A 27,860-nucleotide genomic window follows, 5' to 3' on the forward strand; every position below is an offset into this window, starting at 1 on the left:
CTGGCCAGGAAGGATATTTCAGTAAACTTTCTAAACAACAACAACAATAATAAATATTAATAGTTCTTTGCACTTATGGGGTGTGGTTTTCCATCGATCTGAAAGCACAAATAGACATCTAACATCTACAGTGTATTAATGCTTTATTGCTCAAGGGGCACATGGAATGTTTTAGCTGAACAGTGGAAGTAATTTCTGAGGCCGTGGAACCCTTTCCATAAGTGCAGGTTAGGAATTTTGAGTCTCTTGTCTATGGGCAGGACAGCTGATTCTGAGGGTAAGTAGGAGCAGAATGCTAGAGCAGATCCACATTCTCAACTCCCATCTCCATGGTTTTGGAGTCCAGGTCAGATTGTGAGGAAGTAGAGGGAACTGAGTGTGCATGGGGACCACACCTCCGTTAGAGATTACGGCTCTCATCTGGAACTCTCCATGGCTTGAGACAAAACCAGTTGTCAAAACTTTCCAATGGTTTCTGGCTTTGGTGCAGTGTGTAGGTGTGTCCCAAGAGCAGGGGCTTGGCGGGGGGCGAGGGGAGGGGAGGACTCTGTACTGACAGTTTTCTCTAAGAACTCCAGTTACAGCTGAGACCCTTTTCTTCCTCCTTTTGGTTTTTTTCCACCTCCATTTCCTCTTACTTTGGATTATGCAAGAAAATAGTTACCCTGGGCAAAAGCCATGATTTTGAGAATTTGCCAAAAAAGAGACATTTTTTCTGCTTGCTTGATACTTTGCATGAAGACCAAAGTGTCTCTTGGTATTTCGATGGGAAAGTATTTGTGCAGCGAAGAACGATAGGGACTAATAACAAGAATTTCTGCTATAAGCTGGGGACGCATCAGTTGGAAGTGACTGAGGAGGAGAAGGACCCGGTGTGTTGGTTGATCACAGAATGACTATGAGCCTCCAAAGTGATGTGGCCATGAAAAAAGCTAATGCGGTTCTTGAATGCATCAGACGAGGTATTTCCAGTAGAGACAGGGAGGTATTAGTACCGTTATACAGGGCTCTGGTGAGACCTCATCTGGAATACTGTGTGCAGTTCTGGTCTCCATGTTTAAGAAAGATGAATTCAAACTGGAATAGGTACAAAGAAGTACTAGGATGACCCGCGGAATGGAAAGCCTGCCTTATGAGAGGAGACTCAAAGAGCTTGTCTTGTTTAGCCTAACCAAATGAAGGTTGAGGGGAGAGATGATTGCTCTCTATAAATACATCAGAGGGATAAATACCAGGGAGGGAGAGGAGTTATTTAAGTTTATTGCCAATGTGGACACAAGAACGAATGGATATAAACTGGCCATCAGGAAGTTTAGACTTGAAATTAGATGCAGGTTGATAACCATCAGAGGAGTAAAGTTCTGGAATAGCTCCTTGCAAGAGGAGCAGTGGGGGCAAAAAACCTAGCTGGCTTCAAAACTGAGCTTGATAAATTAATGGAGGGGATGGTACAATGGGACAGCCTAGTTTGGCTGATCATTGACTACTGGTGGTAGATATGCCAATGGCCTGTGAAGGGCTGTTAGATAGGTGGGTTCTGAGTTATTACAGAGAATTCTTTCTTGGGTGTCTGGCTGGTGAGTCTTGCCCACATGTTCAGTATTTAGCTGATTGCCATATTTGGGTTGGGAAGGAATTTTCCCCCAGGGCAGATTGGCAAAAGCTCTTGAGGTTTTTCGCCTTCCTCTGTAGCATGGGGCATGGCTCACTTGCTGGTGGATTCTCTGTTCCTTAAAGTCTTTAAACCATTATCTGAGGACTTTAATAACTCAGTCATAGGTTAGAGGCTTATTGCAGGAGTAGGTGGGTGAGGTTCTGTGGCCTGCATTGTACAGGAGGTTAGACTAGATGATCATATTGGTCCCTTCTCACCTTAGAGTCTATGTGTCTATGAGTTTTGTGGAGTTTTGGTCTGTCCTGCAGCATTGCTGTTACATTCCCAGCATTCTTGTTCTTCTTAACATTCATTATTTGCTTTCCTTGAATCATTTCATCTCCTCAGTCTCCTTGATTTCATTAGCATTTGGTTCTGTTGTTCAGTCATTCTGTTCTTGTTCTCCCCCCACCCTCTCTAATCCAAACCCATGACCCAGTGCTTAATGCTCTTTTAAATTTGATTTCCCTGGCAGTACTTCCAGCTGAGAGAGCATTTATAAGAAATTCCAAGTCATAATCAAACGGTTTTCGAAACCTTTGTATTGTTTAATTCACTTCCTCCTTTCCCTGTTAGTGTAGATTACCCACAAGTCACTGTGCCCTTAACACTTCTCAACAGTAAGGAGTTGCATGCAGGCCTGCCATCTTTTTTATTGATATTAATTGATAACATTCATTTTTCCCCAAAGCAGATTAGCCTGATATCCTGTTATGTCATTTTTTATTACTTGAATCATAAAATGCACTGAGATTTTATTTTTGCATTTTGGCATTTAAGAAGGATGTTGGAGAAGACTGTTAGAGCAAGTTGAGAGTTCTGTGATCATGAAGGAGTGTGTGTCATCTTTTTAGGACTGTTTTCATCAATCATGCGAGAGCTGGCCAATGTCACACATGATGGTCCCAAGTGGATGGTGCTGGATGGTGATATTGATCCAATGTGGATTGAGTCTCTTAATACTGTCATGGATGATAATAAGGTAATAGATATTCTTTGATCAACCCTAGGAGGGATACGTAGGCTGAGACTATAACTCATAGTACAAAACAGTTGTTACTGTGTTTCTTCAAATAAAAACAAACATCATGTAAAGAAAATGTTACATCTGGCAAATAGCACAAAGCATTCATTTTCAGGAACATGTTATTGAATTGGAGGGATGCGAGTAATGTTTTTCTGCTGAAGTCATTACATCAAAATCTCATAGACTTTAAAGCATAGTATTCGTTTAGGTGTTGTGCCAAACCTAGATTATCTTTAATCTCCACCTCCTCCTCAGTGTTTAGTGGTTTCACTTCTTCTTTCCTTGTTTTTCTTTTTATTTATATGGCTATAGAGCCTTTTACTATTGGTTTTAATTCCCCTTTCAAGGTCCAACTCTGCTTGGCTTCTGGCAGTTCTCACTTTATCCTACGCTTTCTGACCTCCAAGATGTAGCTTTCCTTATTGATCCCTTCCATCTTCCATTCCTTGTAGGCTTTCTGCTTTCTCTTAATCCCGTGTTTGGGATGCTTGCTCATCCAGCTTGGTCTGCAACCGTTCCTACGAGTTTTTCCTCTTGCTCGGGATGCAGGCTCCAGAAAGCTTCTGCAGCTTTGACATAAAGTAATTGTAAGCCTCCTACACATTCAGATGCTTGAGTTCTTCGAGTGCTTGCTCATGTCCATTCCATTATAGGTGTGTGTGCACCCTGTGCACGATTACCGGAAATTTTTTCCTTTTAGCAGATCCCATCGAGCCAGCTTCGGCGCCCCCTGGGTAAGTAACTGTCTTTTCTTCAGTCCCGTTCACATCACTAACTACTTCCCTTAATTTAAAGTTTGCTCTTTTGAAATCAAGGACCCTAGTTGCAGATCTGTTTTTGTTTATCTTTCAATTTAGTTTAAACCAAATTAGCTCTTGATCACTTGAACCAAGGTTTTCCCCTACAACCAGTTCTTCTATGAAGTCCTCACTACTTACCAGTCCTAAATTTAAAATGGCATCACCTGTTGTTGGTTTGGTGACTATTTGATGAAGAAATCTTTCATCTGTCACATCCAGGAATATCTGGCCCTGATCGTTATTAGTAGCACTTGTCCTCCAATCTGTACCTGGGAAATTAAAGTCTCCCATAATCGCACCATTTCCAGTAGTATTTATTGTATTAAAAACAGTAAAGAGTTCTCTTTCCATATTCAGATCAGATCCTGGGGTCTGTTGCAGACCCCAAGCACTGTCCCAGTGGAGAATCTCTGTTACCTTTCTCCCCCAAAGTGATTTTGGCCCAAACAGATTCCATTTCACCCATTCCAACACTTCTAATTTTTTTACAGTCTCCCTTGCCATTAATATACAGTGCCACTGCACCATCTATACCTTTATTTCTGTCTTTCCTGAACATTGCATACCCTTCAATCCCTGTACTCCAGTCCTGACTACTATTCTACCATGTTTCCATTGTACTTATATCTGGTTATCCTTCCTGCACCAGTAATTCCCGTTCCTTCATTTCGTTACCCAGGCTCCTTGCATTGGTGTACAGACATCTTAGTTGTTTCTCCTTAGCTTCACCTAGATTCCTCCTCCAATTAGGTAAAGTAATTCTATTGCCAGTATCGCTTATCTGACTGTGAGTGCCTAGTGACATTATCTTTTTTCTTGAATTCCATTCTCCTACCCTCTGTTGTTCCTTTCTCCATTGCTGTATCCTCTTTTACTTGATTTTCTTCACTCTCAATATTAGAATTAGGTGTGGAGATTACATGAATATCTCCCAACCATCTCCCTTGAGTTCCTAGTTTAGCTTCTGATCAATTGTGCCAGCCTCCATCCCAGAAATCTATTTCCCTCCCTACTCAGGTGGAGTCCATCCTATGAGAACAGTCCTCTGTCCATGAATGCCTCCCAGTGGTCAAACATCCCAAAGCCCTCCTTATAGCACCATTGCCTGAGCCATCTGTTAATCATCCAAATCTTGGCTTGCCTTTGCTCTTCTCTAATGACAGCGAAGTGAACTTCCCACTGAAGATCATTTGAACCTCCATTTCTTTAAGTATCTTCCCCAGCCTGATGTAGTCTCCCTTGATGCATTCCAGTGCGAATCTAGCTGTATCATTCCTTCCCACATGAAGACCAATCAGTGGATTCTTTCCTGCTCTCATTAGGATCCTCTTCAGCCTCAGGTCCACATCCCATATCTTAGCTCCTGGCAGACAGCACACCCTCTGTTCTCCAGATCAGCTCTTGCAACAGGCCTGTCTGTTCTTCTTAATATGGAGTCCCAAATCATGTAGACCTGCCTCTTCTTTGTGTTGGTGCAATTCTGTATCCTGTTCCTTCCAGCTGCAAGTCATCTTGTCTTCTGTTCTCACTTGCAATCTTCTGCAAGTTATTCTCTATCCTCCTGGTGCTCTGGATTCTGGCTATCTCCATTGACACTTCCTCTCTTTTTGTAGGACTAGCCATTCTTCTTCCAAGTATTCAGGAGCTCCTTTAAAAATAGAGATGGAGGTAATTTTACAAAATGTGTCCTTTGTCCTTTCCCCCAGTGTAAGGTTTTTTCTCCAGAATGTCACATTTTCTTTAGCTATTCCCATATAATCAGGAAGGGTTGTTTATAGCTGGTTAAAAATTACTGACTTGAATTTCAGTTTCTCAGAACATATCTTTCAGATTCCTGCTCTTGGGTCTTCTGCTCCTTGAATGTGACATGTCCTTGCCCTGAAAGGCTGTTGACATGTGAGGCACTAATGGGCTTTCTCTTACAGAAAACAGCTGTCCCTTAGAACAATCCACTTAAGTTCCTGGAGGCCATGAGTTTCCTGACCTCTTAGCATTTATGCACAATATACATCTTGATATGATAAAAGAGAAATAAGGTGCACACACATTTTTAACGCTGAGGGTCAATAACCATCGGAACAAGATGGGGTGGATTTTCCAGCACTTGCAGTCTTTAAATTAAGACTGGAAATCTTTCTCAATGATATGCTACAACTCAACCAGAAATGATGGACTTGATGCAGAAATTATCTGGCGTGTGCTATGCAGGAAGTCAGACAAGATGCATGTAATGGTCCCTTTTGTCCTTAAAATTTATGACTCTAATGATAAGATGATCAGAGAGCAAGAATCAAAAATGTTTCCCTCTGATCTGTGAGGTGGGTAGGCCAGGAGGATCCCTGTCAAATAATCCTTTCAGAGAAGTTGAATGACAGGAAAATAATTCTCTGTTCTCTAAAGAGAACCAGATTACTCTCCTGGTCTTGGAGAGTAAAAGGTTTGAAGGGGGTAGCCACAAAACAACATATTCTAGAAGGTATATGAGGAGGTTTGGGTGTCTGTGGGAGTCATGGAGACTTCCTGAAACACTCTTCACTAACCCTGGGAATTTGGGGGAAAATATTAAATAGGTGCTGAGCAGCAAACTGGCAAACCACGTAATTCACGATATCTGAGGACAGATTAGATAGGTTTGCACAGTAAGGAAATGGAAGGCCGTGGCTTCTTTTGCCCGAGCATCACATTGAGGAGCTGGGCCAAACCCTAACCAAGCAGTGCAGCGGACTCGTTCATGTCCGCAACACTCCCCCCTGAGTAATATTGCAATAACAAGGAAATGAACAGTTCTCACCAGCAGTATTGTGAGGAATGCAGCTGCCATGAGGGTTCTATTCTGAATATGTCTGCCCTTTGCAGGTGCTGACACTAGCAAGCAATGAACGAATTCCCCTTAATCCGACCATGAGGCTCCTCTTTGAGATCAGTCACTTACGCACAGCAACTCCAGCCACCGTATCCAGAGCAGGTATTTCAAGGGAGAGTAAGATGGCATTCCCTTTCTGCTTTCAAGAAGCGAAGCTTAGGGTTGAGATTTTCAAAGGGCCCAGGGGAATTTGGCACCTGACTCCCATTGATATTCAGTACCCAACTTCTTTAGGCCCCTTTGAAAGTGCCAGCCTTACTTCACAGAGCCACTGGCTGACTGGGTGTGTGACTGGGGAGTGGGCAGGCAGAACCTAGAAATCCAGAACTCGCTGATGAATGACTGACGATGAAGGTGGTGATGACGGTAGTGCCTAGAGGATTCAATTGAGTTTGAAGGCCTGATGTGCTGGGCGCTGTGCAAACAGAGTGAGAGACGGATCCTGTTCAGAAGAGCTTACTACTGAAACAGACAAGGCAGAAAGAATGGGAGAATGGAAGGATTGTTCTTCCCATTCTATGGATGGGAAGCTGAGGCCCAGAGAGGAAAAAGGGCCTGATTTTCATAGGAGTTAGGCACCTAAATATCTTTAAAAATCTGGACTAAATGACTTATCCAAGGTTAAACCGTCACTCTGTGTCAGAGCTGGGAATTGGTCCCTGATCTCTTGAGTCCAGTCCCAATACCTAACCACAAGACTGTCCTTCCTCCCAATTTCTTTGTATGGTGACATTAGGGAGAATTTATGTCACATGGCAGAAAACCATTCTGGGCAGTTCTGACTATTGGGGAGCCCCCACACATCCCTCAAAACTAACATGCCTCTGACCAAGGACATAACTATGTCAGCCCTTTAGCCAGCCCTCAGTTCCTCTCTATGGCCATTCATTGTGTTGACTCCTCTTTGTGGGGGCACTCCCCTCCTGTGTGTATGGACAGCACCTAGCACACTGTGAGTGCTACCACAACACACACAATAAGCGAGAGGAGGCAATTCCACTGATTTTTATCCCATGATATGCAACTGGCAATTCTACCAAACCCTTACAGGCAATAGTCACAGTGCTCAAGAGAGCTGGAGAGTTCCCACACAATCATGTAGGAGCAGCAGGCTGTGTAGCATGACACACTTCTGTACTTGTTAAACTCTATCTATGTGAGGGAAGATGAAATAGTACTTGTGGAGACAGGAACTGGTCCATGCCGTGCCCTTGCTTTATCTGTCTGTCTTGCACTGTGCCTCTAGGGATTCTGTACATCAACCCAGCAGACTTGGGCTGGAATCCCCCCGTGAGCAGCTGGATCGACCAAAGAGAAATCCAGTCAGAACGAGCTAATCTGACCATCTTGTTTGACAAGTACCTGCCACTTTGCCTGGACACTCTTAGAACTAGGTACGGTACAAGGGGACGTAACAGGTACCTGAGCGACACCCAGTAGCTCTGCTGGTGACACAGCTGCATGTGCCACTGCCAAGCAAACGGCTGCCCTGCCCTTGCGAGGCCCCGTGGACTGTATTGGCTTACCTTCAGTGTAGTGTTTGGGGGGGTGGGGAGAGGAATAGTGAGCAGTATTGGCTTACCTTCAGTGTAGTGTTTGGGGGGGTGGGGAGAGGAATAGTGAGCAGTATTGGCTCACCTTCAGTGTAGTGTTTGGGGGGTGGGGAGAGGAATAGTGAGCAGTATTGGCTTACCTTCAGTGTAGTGTTTGGGGGGGTGGGGAGAGGAATAGTGAGCAGTATTGGCTCACCTTCAGTGTAGTGTTTGTGGGGTGGGGGGGAGAGGAATAGTGGAAGCTGGCTCCCAAATTCACACCCTTGCTTGGCTGTGGCCCAGGTTCCACGGAATTGTAATTTAACATTGTACTGTTAATTTGTGTCTGCAGTGAGTGTGAGCTCACTAGTGCAGTGCATGCGGGGATGTTGTATGATGCAGGAACCAATTACCTGTCATCTGGGGAGGGAACGGGAAAGGAGTTAAAAAGGTTAAGTCAGTTGGAGTCAGAGCGCTTCACTCAGCAAAGTGGATTTCAGGATGTTGCTAAGAGAAACGATTTTTGGCCACTAAGGTGTAAAGTTGAGGGACGTGGCCCCATGTCCCTTCCCAGGGCCTGTGCCCATGCCCTCTTGGACTATATAGTTCAGCTGTAACTGGCCCCCAGCTGTCACAGGGGAGCTTCCCTGAGGAGAAGGGTTGAGACTTTTCCCTAGCCAGTTCCTTCTCTAAACACTATTCATTACAGCTGAGGAAAAAATTGTGCCTGCTTCCATTTCCAGTCTGACACAGTTCACTGCTGGGCACCAGTTAAATCAATAGTGGTGGTTTGTCCTTTGCTATAAAAAAGGGTTTCATTGCATCATTAAGCTCCCGCATTGGTCCAGGTTAGGCTGTTACCCTTTTGATGTCCAACTAGCTTATAGGCTCTAGCAACAGTAATCAATGAAGAGGCCTGTGGGGCCCCATTCTATTAACTGTTCTGCCAGTGCAGAGCCTCCATGAGGCTGAGCTTACTCAACTGCCGTGGAGAAGGATGATCTGGGTAGCCAAGGGGCTCAGAATATCAGCTGTGGAGCTCTGAAGAAGGACTCTGTCCACTTAGTGAGGAGCATCAGGGCACAACTTCTTGCATCTTCCACCCCAGTCCTTATACACGGGCAACAGTACTGGCGGAAAGATACGCATGCTGGCCTGGGAATGTCAGCCCCAAAGGCAGATACGCAGGAAGGCCTGAGTTAGTGAAAATGGGGATTTGTAATGAAAGGAGTTTTGTAATAAGATTGCTGCTTGTGTGCCCAGTCTGATTATAGTCATCAGCAGCACAACCCCACATAGGATAGTCCTTCCTCTATTTCCTGAGTATGGGGACAGAGCATGAAATCCCAGGGATTAGCTGCAGGCAGTTGTATACCAGGTATTTTTGTAGCTTGCTTAATTCAGAAATTCAAAGAGCTACAATTATTTTATGGAAGATTTTGGTGTTATTGCGCCAGCCATACTATTAGTTAGGCTACATTTACAGAATTCCTAAGCTGGTGTAAACCAGTGAGACGAAAGGGTTTATTTTATGACTCCTCTATTTGCCTGCTCCTAACTCATCATGTTCGCAGGAAATCATTGCCCTTAGCAACTCTCCCATTTTACTTCTTTCAAGAGGATCAAAGTTTTTAAATGTCTGAAACTTATTATTACTGTTATTACTGTGTATGTGCCTGCACTGCCAGGTCTAGGGATGAGAGCTGGGATTTTATTTCTCACTGTACCAGTGCATAAGGAAGACACACACTATAGAAAAGGAAAATGTTAATGTTCTGAAATAGGATTTATATGCACATCTCTCTGTATTACTAACCACCATCACACTGAATCCAATTATACTTCATTTGCTTTCAATTTCCCTCCCTTTAGATTTAAGAAGATTATTCCAGTTCCCGAACAGAGTATGGTTCAGATGTTGTGTTACCTCCTAGAGTGTCTCCTAACGACGGAGAACACTCCTCCAGACTGCCACAAGGAACTCTATGAGCTTTACTTTGTGTTTGCTGCTGTCTGGGCCTTCGGTGGAGCAATGTTCCAGGACCAGGTAAGATGAGAGCTATTAAGTGTAGAGCACATTAATGTAGTTATCCCAGTTAGACAGCAGCCTCTTTTTTTAATTATTATTATTATTATTCAGAGTGTGATTCTCTAGCAATGGTGTTGCATTCCTGGGGCTAGAATACAATTGTCAATGGGATAGAAACCTCTGGAGCAGTGAACGGTGCTGTTTCTCTACCTAGAAAACATGGTCATTTGTGAAAGGTATCATTGCACAGGAGACAGCATAAGAATGGAAGGGTCCAGGATTAAAGCAACAAAGATGAGAGATATGTTAATTTATGTATAAACATTTCATTCTGCAACATTAAGTTGATTGATTGAAGCAGTAACACCCTCCATAATGTGGTAGTAATTAAAAAAAAACAACTTGCAAACCGAATACCTCATTGGAGCTCAGTAAGAGCCTCCAAAGTTTGCCATCTTACTGTGTATTCATAGGTAGGAGCACCATTGTAATAACATAGATCAGGCAGTGTTTTGTTACCCCTGGACTTTGCTAAGGTATCAGATTACCAAGGTTTCTATGAAGAATAGCTAAGAAATCGTAGTGATGAGCTGAACCGTGGATTGAAGCACTTGGTTTAATTTGATCCATTTGAAACAGCAGAGATGGACAGTTGCTGTTTTTTCACAAGCATGCAGCATGCTGGGTGCATGTCGGGAGATGAGGTCTCTAGAAAATCTGGTCAGAAGTGTCACAGTTGGATTTTCTGGGTGCCGAGCACTTTTGAAAATATGGTTGTTCTTAAATGATGGCTGAGCGCTTGACAACTTAGCCATGAATGCCACTGTGGCTGTGCAGAAATATCGCTGTAGGGCCACTGCAGGCCCTGGGAACTCCCTTTGCTCTGATGGGGGCATTGTTTTTCAGGCTAGCTGCATGGATTTAGTTACTCTAATCACATTGCTTGTGAACATATAATCCAGATCATTTTTAGTAAAACCAGATGCCAAGCAGATGCAGTCAGGAGAAATCTGAAGCCCCAACAGAGAGATCTGAGCGCATATGACTCCCTATGGAGGAAGTCTCCCTGGCCAGCACCAGCAGGGAAATTATCAACAAAATGGGTAGCAACTCCAACTTGGGGGCCTAAGGTCAAGCCTCTAAAACTATACCTAGGCACGTAATTAAGTGGCCTGATTTCCCGAGGTGTGAGCAGCTGCAGCTCCATCTGAAGTGATTGAAGTCAGTTCCCTCCGTAAGCTGACCCCATCCACTGCTCCTCAGTTCTGACCAGCTATGTTTTCCTGTCTTCTGCAGGCTGCCTATAGTGCACAGAAGGAGAGGACAGGGGCTCCTGAGCATAGGAGGGGCAGGGCAGGGAAGCTTCTCTCCTCTCCTGGGCATCTTAGGAGGTCTGAAAGTGAGAAGCTCTGCTACTGCACAGCTTAGGAGATGCACAGCAGAGGAGCTCCTGTGCATGACAGCGGGAGCCCTTCACTCAGCTCCTGAGCACTACGCTGCCATTGTCAGTGCGTGGCTAAGTCAGCCACATTTGATTGGGCAGCGTGACTTGCCTCAGGCAGGCATCTGAAGAAATGTATAACAAGCCCCCCAGCAAAATGCATTGTGCACGCCGCTGTTAGGGTTTTGTACTGCCCCCATCACATAGTATCACGGAGCCTTCCACTTAAAAAGGATAGCAATAGCAAAGCCCCTAGTGAGCTTCATGGAGTCCTTGGTGCTTCTCACTTTTTGGGGTAAAACCTCTGCTTGGGGTAAGGTGAGTTTTTGAGGGTGGTGTTTGGGTAGAAGTGGGGAGTCAGTGTTGGGGTTGATTGGGTAGAAGGGGGGATCAGTACTCGGGTATGGGGATAGAAGTGGGGTTGGGGTTTACTGGGTAGAAGTGGGGGTCAGTGTTGTGGTTTAGGGGTGGAAGGAGGGGTTCAATATTGGGCTTCAGTGGCCAAAGGGGGTGACAGTGTATATTGTTTTATGGTGGAAAAGCCTTTTCACAGAGCAAGGTTTTGCAGCATTTCCTAAAGCTGGTCAGACTCTGGATTGGCCTGATCTCCCCTGGGAATTGGTTCTACACCGTGATCCCTTCAACCCACAGTGCTGTCTCCCCCACTCTCCTGGATTCGTCCTGCACTCGGTGATCTGTGTTGCCACAGAGCAGCCCAGCTGTCACAGGGATTCTTAGATCGGAACTGGGACTCTGATGTAGTTGATCTAATCATCCGTTAAATCAAGCCCCGTTTTCCTTGGAACGCTCACAAGCTCTTCTCCCTGTGCTAAGCGTCAGCTTTCCACCCCAGCTATTTTAGCTGCAGGGCTATTCCAGAAAGGTCAGAGGAGTGTTCTGCTGAAGGGGGAAGCACATGGTTCTGTTGTTCTCCTCATGCACTGCAAGAGCCAAACCATTTTTCTTGCCAGAAATATTCACTGATTGTGGGTAGTTTCAGAGAAAAAGGCGAACAGTTGGCAACGATATGAGTGACTGACAGCAGTGGTTTAGGGTGCTATGACCTGACAACAATAGTGATGGCTGCCACTGCCAGGATAGTTACTGCACTTCTCAATCCCGGGTTTGGATCTTATTCATATTAGACTCAGCAGTGACCGATGGCTGTTCCCTCTGGTGGCTAACCAGCGGCCTCACTGAGATCAGCTGTGCGCTGTCTCCTTTCTACTGAACAGGGGTCCACATCCAGTTGGACGTTGCCTGGCCCTTTTGCTGGTAATCTCAGCAGAGAAGTCATGTATCTCACCCAGTGAGGTGCTCCCCTGGAGCAGGGAGAGGCCAGCTGTGCTGTGCCTCTACGCAGTGCCTGGTCTAGGGATAGAGCTAGCGTTAGAGCTGTCACTATGCCTTGGTTCATCTGCATGAAATTTGCTTCTAACTACATGAACCTACAGCCAATGAAGTGCTCTGCTGAGGCTTGTTCTAGAGCCGGATCCCTTCAGCTCAGAATGCTTCATCCCCAGCCAGTGTCCTGTGATGCAGGTTCCTTTCCTGTGTCCCTTGTGGCCAAAAGGCTCAGTCCTAGCACATCAGGGCCTAAAGAAACATCACCCCAGACTTCCTATATGGTTAGCAGTGCTTGTGCCCCTGGAATTGTATTGTCTCCAGCTCCTCTCACATTTACTTACCACCACAGCCACTTGTCCAATGAGCAGCACGTCCACTAGTGGAGCAAGAATGCATCCTGGTACCATTGGAAGGTGTGGCTTCAGCGTGTGTAGACAGACCCCAGCTAGCTAGGAGCTAGTAAAGCTGTGGCAGTGTGGGTAGCTGCATGGGCTAGCCCTGCCTAGGGCAGCTTTGTACTCAAGCTAGCTTTGATCTAGCTACCTCACAGCTAGCTGGAATTTGTCTACACATGCTGCAATCACACCTCCCAGTGGTGGCGTGGACATACCTGCTGGGTATGTTGTTGGGAGGGTGTGCTTCAGCTAATTGCACCAGGTGCAGTAGGAGCCCTGTGCAACCACAGAATCTCTCCCCAAGATTTTGCTTTTGATGCCGACTGTGCTTCTTCCCTTGCTGCTCTGTAAATGTCAGAGCTGGGAAGCCTAGGGTACAGCATTCTGAACGAGAGCCTCGTGAAAAATGATCCAATATAAAATCTGTTTATTGCTCTCCATTTGAAGGTGCCCTTCACTCTGACCTTTTGCTGCTGAAATGTCAGGATAAACAATCTTAAAACCTTTCCGCTCTGATGTGCTCATTGCAGGGTAGGGGGGTCCCTGTACAGAAACCGTTGATAGATTTGCCATTTCGAGGTAAAGGCTCTGAAATTAGTAAAAATCCATGTAGGGTTTTATTGTGGAAGCAGTTCAAATTTAGCATCGCTCTGGCAGCATGAGTTGGGAGTAAATTGCTCCGGTTAAATGGCATATTAGGGAGGGTGGATAACACATTACGGTGCAGCTGGAAGCAACTCTCCTGTGCAGTGGTGAGGGCACCCTGGTGAGAAAGCTTTTAGTAGTGATGCACTTGCACCTCCATTGAAGGCTACTATAGCCAGTGCTGAGGAATTATAGCAACAGGGAAATTAGGAATTACAGTGATTTTTGCCTCTGTGAGCAGCACCAGACTGCAGAATCCTTGATGATAATGGTGTGTTTTAAGACTACTCTAGTCTGCTTTTAAGGGGTTGGCTGCTTTAGCATAGCCACGGCCCATGGAGCCTTTCACAGAGAGCACCAACTGAAATATAGCAGTCAGTGAAAATCATTGCTTTCTGATGGAGGTTTAGTGGCCTACATGAAATGAGTTGGCAGTCTCAGCTGACTTGCTGTATTGGACAGGAGTGCACAGCGAATGGATATGGGGAGAATAAACCATGTGAGAAATTCACTGAGAATCTGGCCAAGCTGTAATATTACATTCACTTTGGGCCGTCTACTTACATGGTCTTCATCACCATCGTCTCCGAAAACATCCCAAGCATTAATGAACTTCTCACTACACCCCTGTGGGAGAGAAGTGCCAATATCTCCACTGTGCAGATGAGGAACAGACTCAGAGAGATTAAGTGTCTTGCTCAAGGTCACCTAGTGAATCTGTGGAAGAGCAGGGAACTAAACCTAGACCTCCTGAGTCTCCAGTCCAATGTCTAAAGCACAATCACCATCCTCCCCTCCCCAAAATTTCACAGCCACTGTGAGGACTAGAGCTTGGTGTGGGATACAAGTGGGGAGACGTAGGATGATAGCAGAAAGCAAATTAGATTTATGCTTTTGACTAGTATGGCAGCAAAGAAAGGTTAATGCAAAGGTATCAGAACTGAAAGGTGATGGTCACTTTCTAGAACTCTGGTGCAATTGCAGCTGGAATACCGCATTCAGCCTGGACTCTTCAGTACCAGAATGTGGTGTTGGGAAAAGAATCCAGAAAACAAAGGTTAACGGGCTGTTGTGATTTTTGAGGAAGGACTTTTATCTGCATGCCTTGGCTAACCGTGGTTGGAGGTGGGGACATGAAAGCTATCGACAACTATTGGAGGTGTGTACATATGCTGGATCAATTAATTGGCCTGGTTAATCTGAGTCACATAATTAATTCTGCCAGATGGATCTCTGTCTAATCAAAGGCATTTCTAAAATGTCCAATACTGGAAAGGATTTATTTAGGGTTATAAACAAGAGTAATGAGATCAAATTAAGATTAGTTTTAACATCAGGAAAAAGCTCCTGAGAGTAAGTATTCTGTGGAATATCTCCCAAGTGAATGATCAGGACAGAGCTCTGGGGAATATACTGCAGGGGATGGTCTCAAATTGGCTGGGGAGGTGGTGTAGATTAACCTTTTCGATCACTAGAGATTTTCTGCAGGTTAGCATTTTTGCTGTCCATTTTGTCTTGCAGCTTGTAGACTACCGAGTAGAATTCAGTAAGTGGTGGGTGACTGAGTTCAAGACCATCAAGTTTCCTTCTCAGGGAACTGTCTTCGACTTTTACATTGATCCAGAAACAAAAAAGTTTGAACCTTGGTCCAAACTCATCCCCAAATTTGAATTTGATCCCGAAATGCCATTACAGGTACGTGAATCTCTGTTTCATTGCCACAAAAGAATACATGGGTTGCAGATGTGGTGTGGTATGTGCTCTGTCTCTGTTGAATAAGATTTGTTAGCACCAGAGTGAGAAAATGAAGGTTTGTTAGTAAAGGTGACATTCCAGCTAAGACACAAACATTCACTATAAAGTCATTAAGTGACCAAGTTTGATTATGAAGACAAGGTATTCTTGTTAAAGTGTGCTGGAATATGATAAATGAATGGGGCAATAACAGACACACATTGATTGAATCAAGGCTGTGTGCAAAACATAATGCTATCTCAATTACCAGTCAGCTATCCATGCTCAAGTGCTCGCATCTTTTCAATGCCAGTTATTGTTGTCCTGATCACTCATGTCTGAAATATAAAGCACGGCACTAGTTAAACCAGGAAGGGTGGCTTAGAGAAGAGAGAGATCACACAGACAGCAAGGAAACCAAGGCCTTACTTTAATGACCTATTCAGTTCTTTAGTAGGCATGTAAGACACACACACAGGTGGGATGTCGCAGTCTCATTCCATCTAGCGAAGGGCAGCAGAGCAGTATGTGCACACATCTTATTTCAACCAGCAAAGGGTAGCAAATTCTACACCAGTTTATCAGCACTGTAGGGGACAATTAGATCTGGTCACAAAATGGGGGATTTTTCCATGGGAAAATTTCAATTTTTTCTCAATCAGATCATAAAACTGAAATATTTAAATTCTGAAAACCAAAATATTTTGATTTGGAAATATTGCCCTAGTGCCTCACGGGAGTTGTAGTTTGGGTGTCTCATGTTCATACTCTGCTTCATAGGCTGGGCTCTCTGGTTGGCCTATATCTACTATGATGCACCAGTCTTTTCTTGGTGAAGGGAGGTGGTGCATCATGGGAATTGTGCTCATGGTGCATCATAGGACATGAAGTCTGGCTGGGGAGGCTGGCCCATAAAGGAGAATGGGGACAACCTAACTGCAACACCCAAGAGGCACCGGGCTGGCATTGAAATATTTTGGTTGTTGGCAGACAGCTGAAAAAAATCAGTTTTGGGAGTTTTGTTTTTTTGACAAAAAATAATTTTTTTCTGCAGATAGACACTTCTAGTAAAAATGTGTTTAGTCAGACCCCCAATTTTCCATCAAAAACAGTTGTTATAGAAAAATGTTGACAAATCCTAGGGAAATACATTTCAGTAAGGACATACTGATGCTGCTGCCAGACAAGCTAGTTAGTTACGGGGGTGTTTAGCTGGTGTAGAGAGATCCATTTTAATGTCAGGCAGAGGTGTATCTGGCTCTTCTCCAGTGCTTGCTGTGGACGCCAACGCCTCCTTGCATATCTCTAGCTTAGTCAGTGTTCCCCCACCCCACCTGAGCATGGCTGCAAGAGGGCTGCACTGAGGCTCATGACATGTGCCTTTCATTCTCCTCTTAGGCTTGTCTGGTGCCCACCAGTGAAACCATCCGAGTGCGGTACTTCATGGACAGGCTTCTGGAGCGAAGGAGGCCTGTCATGCTAGTGGGAAGTGCCGGCACTGGGAAATCTGTGCTCGTAGGAGACAAACTCTCCTCGCTAGACGCCGATGAGTACATGGTGAAGAATGTGCCTTTCAACTACTACACCAGCTCCGCCATGCTGCAAGGTAAAGCGGCGGAGGGTTAGATTCCTTGGGGGCAGGGGTTGAGTGATGATTTTTCCCTCTGGTGTGTATAATGGAATTCCCAAAGGGGGTTGGGTGGCTGGAGACCCCAGAGAATGTGCTGTTGGCAAGCGGTTTCTTGATGTAATATAGAACTGTTTCAGAGGAAACCGTGGACTCTAAATCCTCCAGAAAGATACCTGGTGAAATCCTGTCACGGGCCAAACCAGCTGCTGGCCTGCTCCCTGACTGCACTGCTAGGTAACCAGGAAGCCCAGCTGCACTGCCTTGGAACTGACAGAGTAGCCGCAGCCCTGCTCATAAACCTGGCACCCACAGAAAATCAGTGCCTGCTCAATGTCTACCATGTCTGCAACTGTGGTGCCCTGCTCCTGCTTCCAGCCCTCTCCAGCCTTGTTTTCTAACCTGCTCCTGCTCCACCTATTGCTCACTTCAGCTCCAGCCCGTTCTCCTATGGCTTTTGGCTGCGATCCTTTGCTCCACCTCCGGCCTACAAATCTAGTGTACCCTCCAGCTCTGGCGTTTGGCTTCTGTCCCTCCGATACTGTCCCCCAGCTTGTTCCTGGACTCTGTCCCCCTGGATCCAGCTCTCACTGATAGGCTGAACTCTCATTTTAATCGCTAGGTCTGACCATCCACAGCCTGGTCAGCTACAGTTTGAGCAGCCCAGTGCAAAGGATAGGGCCCAACCTCACTGGCATGGATCCCACTCAGGACACTTTTTCCTTAGTGGAGCTGGTGGGGCCATACAGAACTTGCAGGTACAGAATGTGGCTCTACAAGTCCAGGTGGCTTCACCAGCAGTCTTGGCTCTGGCTTGCCGGGAAGCAAAGGTCTCATTTCCAGAGAAGTTTAATGATGATCATAGTCATTTTTGAGGTTTCCTAAACCAGTGCTGGCTCCTCTTCTTGCTATACCCCCATCAATCCCCACACACCAGGCTCAAATACTGCACCTCGCAGCACAGAATGGGGAGGAGATGAGCAGCCCTCAGTGCTAAAAGAACAGGTTCAGGACTATTCAGAAAAACCGGACATGCACAAGTCCATCGGGCCGGATGCAATGCATCCAAGGTTGCTGAGGGAGTTGGCTGATATGATTGTTGAGCCATTGGCCATTATCTTTGAAAACTTGTGGTGACTGGGGGAGGTCCCGGACGATTGGAAAAAGGCAAATATAGTGCCCATCTTCAAAAAAGGGAAGAAAAAAGATCCAGGGAACTACAGACCGGTCAGCCTCACCTCAGCCCCTGGAAAAATCACGGAGCAGGTCCTCAAGAAATCCATTTTGTGGCATTGGAAGAGAGGAAGGTGATCAGGAACAGTCAGCATGGATTCACTAAGGGCAAGTCATGTCTGACCAACCTGATTGCCTTCTATGATGAGATGACTGGCTATGTGGATGTGGGGAAAGTGGTGGACATGATGTGTCTTGACTTTAGCAAAGCTTTTGGTACGGTCTCCCACAGTATTGTTTTCAGCAAGTTGAAGTATGAGTTGAATGAATGGACTATAAGATGGATAGAAAGATGGCTAGATTATCAGGCTCAATTGGTAGTTATCAACGACTCGATGTCTAGTTGGCAGCTGGTAACAAGCGGAGTGCCCCAGGGGTCAGTGTTGGGGCTGGTTTTGTTCAATATCTTCATTAATGATCTGGAGGATGGGGTAGATTGCACCGTTAGCAAGTTTGGTGCTAGGAAGAGTGGTAGATACATTGGAGGGCAGGGATAGGATACAGAGTGACCTAGACAAATTAGAGGACTGGGCGAAAAGAAATCTGATGAGGTTCAAGAAGGACAAGTGCAGAGTCCTGCACTTAGGATGGAAGAATCCCTTGCACTGCTACAGACTGGAGACTGACTGGCGAGGCAGCAGTTCGGCAGAAAAGGACCTGGGAGTTACAGTGGACAAGAAACTGGACATGAATCAACAGTGTGCCCTTATTGCCAAAAAGGCTAACGGCATATTGGGCTGCATTAGTAGGAGCATTGGCAGCAGATCGAGGGAAGTGATTATTCCCCTCTATTTGGCACTGCTGAGGCCTCATTTGGAGCATTGTGTCCAGTTTTGGGCCTCCTCACTACAGAAAGGAGGTGGAAAAATTGGAAAGAGTCCAGCAGAGGGCAACAAAAATAATTGGGGTCTGGAGCACAAGACTTATGAGGAGAGGCTGAGGGAACTAGGCTTGTTTAGTCTGCAGAAGAGAAGAATGAAGAGGGATTTGATAGCAGCCTTCAAGTACTTGAAAGAATGTTCCATGGAGGATGGAACTAGGCTGTTCTCAGTAGTGGTAAATGACAGACTGGATTTGGGAGAGGACCAGATTTTCAACCTTCAGAGCGTAAAATTAAACACCAAGGCTCTAATTCAGCAAATCATTTCAGCATGTGCTTAAATTTATCCCTCTTTAGCAAAGCACATAAGGATGTGCTTAACTTGAAGCATGCATTTAAGACCAGGCTGAAATCTTTTGCTGAATAAGAACAGGCCTGAATCCAACCATGTGGATTATGTTTTTATTGTTGTTTGTATTATGGTGGCCCACTCAAGGTGAGGGCCCGATCATGCTGGGAGTTGAACATGTGCATGGGAAGAGACAATCCTTGCCCTCAGTGCCCTGCCCCAGTCCAAGGTGCTTCTGTGGTGCAGGTCTGGGGGAGCAGAAACATAGATGTAGACTTGCTACTCACAACAGGGCCCGTGGTCTCAGTGTGAAATCCTGGCCGCATTTTGCCATTGACCTTTCTCAGGCCAGAATTTCCATCTTCTGACTCCCACAGATCTGATGGGACTAGCTTGAGGGGACACTCCCTGGGCGGCTCCCTAGAGGTCAGGGAGCCACATTAATGTCTGACAGAGTTGGCGGGGGGGAGTGTATGTGCTCAGCCAGCCTGTGTTTCCAGCTCAATCATCCTTTGGAGGCCCGGTCTGCTGGGGCTACTAAAGCCCAGGACAAAACCCTACTTCCCAAAATACGCAGAGGGGCAGGCCCTGGGACAAGGAGCTCATTGCTGTCGGGGACACAGGGCTGCCCTGTGTGGTGAGTGAGGCCTGGATTGTGCCATCAGTTCAGAGAGGGCTGAGTCCAGGCTGGGTGAGAGAGGAGTCAGTCGTATTTATTGGGTGGGGTGGGAAGTTGGAGGTGTTGGTGACAAAAAAAAAGATAAAAATAAAAAAAAAGAAAAGGGGAGCAGCCCTTTCCCGGCACCTCCTATCTGAGCTGTGCCTTCTCAACTTCCCATCTCCATGACAGACTGTCCCTTGATCATTGTTGCCCCTGCATCAGCCCATGCAAATTATTATATATCTCAGTTCTATTTGGCTTCCCCTGCATATTGCCTTATATCATTTATGAAAGGCAAAAAGAGCTTATGGTAATGTTACTACACAAATAATTCATAACTCTGCCACAGCAGAATGAATGCCCTAACTTGCAAAGCTGCATGATGCCAGCTAGAAATTTGATCACAGTTTAAATTAAATGCTTCAGATAAGCATTTAGCTTAGATTTAAAAGGCTTGAATGGTTACTGTATACTCACAAAGCAGAGTCGGATTATTAACATCCAGCTGTTTTAAATGCTGTGTAAGATCTGTACAAGTGAGCTTAAAATTGCATGCTATGAGCAGGTCAGATGGAATGAGCTGGACAACAAGGGACACTTTTAACAGAATGCATTTCTACACATGCAGTTGCATATGACTGCTAGGTGGGATAGTTTCACAAGTCGATTTAAGAGCCTCATGTTTGCCCAATGCCATATCTGATCCCAAGCTCTTATGTGCAGCTGTGTTCCAAAACAGCAAATGGGACTCTTCTATGTTCAGAAAATTGCTCTCATATTAATCACTTGCCCGTCTCGCTGTCTCAGGCTCTCCCTCCTGTTAATATCCTCGTTTACACTATGAGTCAAATGCAGAAGGCTCAGCATGTGGCCTAAGTGCCCCTTCAATCCTACTAACCCTGTGCATGGAGTGAATTTCACTCTATGTGAATGACTTGACCATCACTTTTTTCCATGTCTTTCCAGCAAAACTCGGATGAAACAAACCTTTGTTGTTATCTGCTCCAAATTGTGAATGATCTTAAAATATTAACACATTTCCCTCTCCAAATGCCCTTTTAATTTTTCCTAGAGATTAGTTTGTCAATGGAGTTCCTCTGAAAGATTGAAAAACAAACTCAAACACTGCCTGGAAACCTTCTTAGCAGGGTAAAAGAACCTTCTCTCGCTCATTTATCTCAATAGTGATGATGCAAATCCATGCAGTTGTTGAGATTTATTTGGACAGATCTGGCAGCCTTTTCATATTTCATTGGACTGTGAGCTATGGTTTGAGTTTGAGGCTCTCTTTCTCTAAGCAGATGAATAAGTCATCTGCTATGTGAATAAGTATGTGTGAATGATTCAGATATGGCTGTGCTGTTTGTGTTTGTTAGGTATGATTTATATTGCTTTGTATTGTTCTCTACTACTCATTTTTTAGAATTAATTGGTTCTTTTTTGTGTAGTTTGTCAATTGCTGTTTCCAGTAGCCACCTATTTAACTTGGTAAAACTCAAATACAATGCAAATTTTATATATATAAAAGAAGTAAAACTCTGAATCAATAATTCTTCTTGGAGTGTCCTCAGCACATTCCCATTCCTGGGATATGCACTGACTGGAGCTGTTGAATGATGCAGCCTTCTATTAGTAGTGCCTATAGTGTGCTCATGCCCCCTCACTCCCCTCAGCTTTCATTCATGTTCTGAGGGTATGGCTATATAAAAGGATAACATTCCACCTACGTATAAAACAAGCAGTTGCCACTTCATTTCCTTCCAGCTGCTTACTACAGATAGATGTGAGCTTTTGTCGGATTCAAGATCTTTAGTAAATTAGATAAGTGCCTTACTTTGTGAATAGTTAGCTAACTGTAAATACTTAGTGTTAATATTAGTTATTACTGTTAATTAGCAATGGCTAACTAGATCAATAAACATTGATTTAAAAGATATGCATTGTGTCCTGCAATTTTCCTGGCATCAGATGTCTGTGTTCGGTGTCTAAAATGCTTAGGAGAATGGCACTCCCCTTCCTGCTGTACTACATGTGAGACTTTCATGCTGTGAGCTAGAAAGGAGAGGCAGAACAGGCCTTCCTTCTACAACAAGTCTTATCAATTAAAACCTTTGGATCTGAGGTTTTTAAGGCTCCAGAAAAAAGAGGTTTGCATCGACTCTGGGACCTTGTGGTTCCAGGAAGTCTACTTCCAGCCATTAGCCTTGGCACTGAGCTCCAGGTCTAAAAAGACCAAGCATTCAGTAGCAAAACCTTTGGACTCAGTTCCAAGAAGGGTACTGACAGTAACTGAAACAGGCATGGATAATATAGATCTATAGATCAATATGGCCTATGCCTGCGCCTCTGCAGAACCAGGATCTTCAGTTCTGAGGAAAAAGAAGGCCAAAGATTATACATCCTCCAGCGGACTCATCGGATCCTTTGGATCATGAACACACAGATCTGAGACACCAGAGAGCAAGGTCCAAAAAAGATGGTATCATCGGATCATCATCTTCAGTTGATTCCATCAGCACTGATATCATCTTGTGAGGTTACCATGCAGATTCTTGTGGAACCGTGTTCCTTCTGTCCTCTAGGTTCTTCACCAATACCAGAAAAAAATATTTTTGGATAAGGATCCATCACAAAACTCTTTTTTTCATAAGAGACACAAAGCTGATTCCTCACCGCATAAGTCTTTGGTTATGTTCCCTTCTCCTGCCAGATAGCTACTGGGTTATCTAGGGAACTCTATCACTTCTATGGCTGTTGCAGATTCCTACCTCAGTGGTATCTGTTGTTGGATCTGGGCTTGGGTCTGCATTCAGAGGAGGAACTAGATTCAACCCTCAGCACCTGGGCTACTCTTTGGAGATGGACTGTTATAAATACATGTATCCCCCCAGCTATGATATTGTGTTGCACTAAACAAATTGGCAGGTTGGCCATATTGGTCAGCTCCAAGGTTTCCATATCTGCCTTCTTCAAGAGCTACGATCTTTGTTCCATGGTGAGGCAGGGATGTTTCTGTGTATCTGGGACACTCGGATCTGAGACATTTGGATCAGCACTCAGATCCTACACCAACGGATCTGATACCAAAAGATAAGTCCCCTACAGTGATCCAAGACATATGATGAGGAAGAGGAGGGTGGTGCACCATCACAAACCAATATTTTGCATCAGGACCAGGAACCACAGGCGACTCCTTTCCAGATGAAAATGTCAGAGAAGCCTCAGCTTTCTTACCATCTCAGGATGCTATCTAATGCCGTTAGTTAGTTAGTTAGAATGGTTTCTAATTTAAAATTACCTTCCCTTTCACTGGAGGAAACTCATCCTTTTTTTGACATCCTTGGGAATACGTCTACAAACAAAGTTTTTCTCTCCCTTCTGGATATTCTCTGGCAGCCAGCCAAATCAATATGGAATACTCCCTCTTCCTGTCAGCTGATTTCTAAAAAAGCACATAAGCTGTATTAGCAGTTTTCTTGTTTCCACTTACGTCCTTCACCTAATTATTTGGTGGTGGTTGCAATGATGTGACGATCAAGAAGGGGATATTTTCATTCTACTTTCAATGACAGAGAAGGGAAAACATTAGATTCTTTGGGAAGAAAAATATTCTCATCTTCTTTAAACATGCAGATACCTAACTACCTCATCACCAAGGGTAGGTACCAGTTTTACCTGCATGACAATTTTTCGTTCTTTACCAAGAATCACCCCAATGAGCACTGCAGACTGACTACTGCCCTTATTAAGAAGGGCTAGAATGTTGCTAAGCATACACTGAGGGCATCCGTTGATATTTCTGAAGCGCCTTCAAGATTGGTAGCTGCAGTGATACCTCTCCAAAGACGCACATAGCTAAGCGCCTCTTTTCTTTCCCATGAAATAAGGTCAAAGATTGAAGACCTTCCCTTTGAAGGGGTTGGACTTTTGTGATCTAAAATGGATGAAATATTAGAGAAAATGAGAGTCAAGATCAGAAGCTAGATCTCTGGATCTCTTGTAACCTTTCAAGAAAGAATTCCTACACTTGCCCTCAGATATCAAAGGCAATATTATCTATCTTATTCTTCATCTTCATATTTCAACAAAGGAAGACAATGCTACCAGCAGCAACAACAATCCTGTATCTCAGCTGCAATATAAAATATATCCCTTTAAATCCAAGATATGAAAAAGCATCTTCCTCCACTTCTTCATTACCTGCATGTGATGGGGTGAGATATCCACACTAGCAGGTGGGCCAGGTGGGCCCAACCAGCTGATTAGGCTGCAAACAGGTGCTTTTGGCTGGAAGCAACTAATTAGAGAGAGGCTCACCTGTGCAGCAACAGGCGTGGCCTATAAAGTCAGAAAGCTGGCGACAGACTGGGATGCTGAGGAAGGCTGCAGGAATGCAGGCAGCAGTCACTCCCTGGGAAGACGGAGGCATGGTTGAGGGCTGCAGGGAGATAGTTGGTATTTTCTGTTTAGGAGGAGGGTTTGGAGCTGGTACATCCAGAGAGAAGGGAAACCAGAGTATAGGAGGCAGTCCAAGGAAGGAACAGTGAGGTCAGAGAGAGGAAGCCCAGAACTGCTGAGCTGAGGGTCCCTGGACTGGAACTTAGAAAAGAGGATGGGCCCGGGTTCCCCTACCAGCCACTGAGGACATGGCCTAGAACTCAGGCAATGAATGGGAACACCGTCTAGAACTGCTGATGGACTGTACCCCAGAAGGGGGAATGCTGAGTGACCTACCCGATGGGCTAAATCACGAAGGAGATGCTGAGGGTCCTGGAGTGCAAGGAGCTGCAGATCAGAGTCGGAATGATGATGGTGTGCAAACCATGGAAGGGGACGACAGCCTCATGAGCTAATCCCCAGAGTGACCAAGAGGAGACGCCAGCCTAATGGTGAGAGGAGCACCTCATGACACTGAGGCTGAATCTCAAGTTTGATATGAAGTTCAAGAGCAGCAAGCCAACCTTGAACTCTGTTCCCCTCGCATTTGGAAACTGTTTATGCCATCTTTTACAGGGAGTGGCAAAAGATCACCATGGACAGATGAGTTTTGGACACAATAAAAGTGTCTAAAAGTTATACCATACAGTTCAAACCTTCCCTAATCAGGGACCTCTCTCACAAATCAATATTAAGAACAGAAATCAACTTGCTACTAAGGAAAGGAATAGCAGAAGAGGTCCTGGTAAATCTCTGAAATTGGGGTTCTCTCTTCGAGTGATTGCTCATATCCATTCCATTATAGGTGAGTGCATGTCCCGTGCACTGGTCTCTGGAACTTTTTTGCCTCTAGCAAGCCCCGTAGGGTCGGCTCAGGCGCCCCCTGGAGTACCGCGCTCATGCTGTGGTACATAGGGCGCTGCCGACCCGTGGGCCCCCCAGTTCCTTCTTTCCGCCCGTTGACGGTAGCTGGAACGTCTGCCCCTTCTTCCGCTATTTCCTAATTCCAAAGAAAGATGGAGGACTTCTTCCAATCCTGTATCTGAGGAAGCTAAACAGGTGCATTCAAAGGTTTCAGTTCAGAACATTAACTCTAGAATATATTATCCTCTCCCTCTCCTATCTAAATTTGTTCTATTGCTCTCGATCTCAAAGAAGCTGCTTTCATAGTTTAATAAGATCATCACACAGGAAGTACCTTTGTTTTGCCATAAGGCACCATTTCCAAAACAGGGTCCTCTACTTTGGCCTTTCTACAGCATTAAAGTCTTTACAAAATGCCTAGCTGTAGTGGCAACTTTCTTTGAGAAGACCAGGGATTTTCATTTTTACACAGTTAGGTTATTGGCTCCTGAAAGGAACTTCTGACGATGATCTGAAGGGTGTCACTCAGTCCACATGCTCTGTTCCAATGGATGGAATTTTTGATCAATGAAAAGAAATCTCTATTGAAGCCTTCACCAAATATCATTTTCATAGAAGCACATCTCGATGTCAGAATGATGAGAGCTAAACTTCTGGAGGAGAAATTGCTGAAGAGGAAATCTACTATTCAGAAAGTAATGTTCTTCCTCTCACTACTGATTCTTATGGCCTCAACCACATATGTCACAACTTATACAGGACTAAGGATAAGACCCCTTCAACACTGTTTGGCAAGAAACTTGGACCTGCAGTACACAACATGAATTTAATACCATTCCCAAGAAAATCTAGAAAACACTGTTATGGTGAATGGACCAGGAACATTTATGGAGGAGAGTGAAGTTCAACCGTCCCTTTCCTTCCATGAAAATTAGAACAGATGCCTCAAAAATGGGCTGGGGTGCACACCTAAACAACCTTTTAACAAGAGGTCTCTGGAATCAGCAACACCTTCATTTCAGTGTTCTGGAGTTCATTTGGCACTCAGATCATTCCTCCTTCAGATACAAGGATCTGTGGTTCAAGCAGCCAGAGACAATTTGACAGCAATGTACTATATAAACAAACAGGGATGAGCCCACTTCTCACTGTTTTGCAAGGAGGTGTATAATTCACAAGAATTATCCAGTAGCTCTGAATGTGGCAGAATTTCTCAATAAGTTAGTAGCCCAACTCTTCCCAGATGCATGAGGGGTACTTAAAAGGCTCTGTGATCTGAGACAATTTGGACAATTTTGCTCTTTGGGATACTCTATATATGTATAAGTGTTTATATAATATTTACCACAAGATAACACCAAGTGCCATTGCTTTTCTTCAAGAGCAGGAGTTCTTTAATGTTGATTCTTGTGAAGAAGATTAGACAGGACTCAGCCAGGATGATAATTATTACCTCAATATGCTCGACAGCAGTGGTACACAGACTTGCTTGTTCTTTCCAAAGGGATCTTCAGATGCTTACTTGTGTCTCCGGACCTTCAGTCACAGCAGGAAGGAAAAGCATACCATCCAGATCCACTTTTACCACACCTGATAGTGTGGGCAATAGGACTCTGACAGAATTAGAGAAGTCTTTCTTTGTAGCTGTACAACCTTTTACTTAATGCTAGAAGACAATCAACTAGGAAATGTTGCAATTTAAAATGGGAAAGATTTTCACTATGGATATCTGATAAGGATATTGAACCTGTGTCAGCTTCTATTCAATCTAGAGTGTTTGCTGTCTCTAAAGAAAACAAGTTTATCTGTTACATCGCTCCAGGTACATTTAGCTGCAATTGTAGCTTTTCATATACCAATAGGTGGTAAATCTATATTCTTGCATGATATTGTTAAGAGGTTTCTGAGAGGTTTACTAAATCTTTATCCCCCTGTGAGAGGGTCTATTCCTCCATGGAATTTAAATTTACTGCTAACACTGCTTATGTCTCCACCCTTTATCTTCTTGTTCTCTATTTCATATGTCAATGAAACCTGCTTTTTTATTGCAATAACATCAGCCAGGAGGGTTAATGAACGTCAAGCCATAACGACTGACCCTCCATTTACAATTTTTCATACAATTGTTCTTTGTCCTCTCCCAAAATTTATACCAAAACTAATTGCCAATTTCCATGTTAATCAGGCTACCCGTGTTTTTTTCTTCAGATCACATTCAAATAAGGCTGAGTCAAAATGTCATTGTTTGGATGCTGTTTAGATAGCACCAAGGATTTTAAATCTTCACACAAATGGTTTGTTTCTTATGCAGTAACTGCAGAGGTAATCCCATTCCCACACAAGCGTTATCTAAATGGGTCAGACTGTGTATAGTAGAAAACAATACAAATGCCTTCTGATCG

The 27,860-nt window shown here is 44.5% G+C and overlaps 1 protein-coding gene across 1 annotated transcript in view; it reads left to right on the plus strand.

The window, feature by feature from the left end:
- DNAH9 (dynein axonemal heavy chain 9) overlaps nt 1-27,860 on the plus strand; it is a 361,000-nt gene that overhangs the window by 93,363 nt on the left and 239,777 nt on the right. The window contains exons 33-38 of the mRNA XM_067547747.1: nt 2,509-2,636; nt 6,338-6,446; nt 7,591-7,738; nt 9,749-9,923; nt 15,255-15,428; nt 16,866-17,073. Of these exons, the coding sequence (XP_067403848.1) occupies nt 2,509-2,636; nt 6,338-6,446; nt 7,591-7,738; nt 9,749-9,923; nt 15,255-15,428; nt 16,866-17,073 (942 nt within the window). The remainder of the gene's footprint in view (nt 1-2,508; nt 2,637-6,337; nt 6,447-7,590; nt 7,739-9,748; nt 9,924-15,254; nt 15,429-16,865; nt 17,074-27,860) is intronic.

This window comes from Emydura macquarii, unplaced genomic scaffold, assembly GCF_026122565.2.
Source record: "Emydura macquarii macquarii isolate MOO-44397 ecotype Brisbane River unplaced genomic scaffold, CSIRO-AGI_Emac_v2 contig_1230, whole genome shotgun sequence".
In the NCBI taxonomy this organism is placed as follows: Eukaryota; Metazoa; Chordata; order Testudines; family Chelidae; genus Emydura; species Emydura macquarii.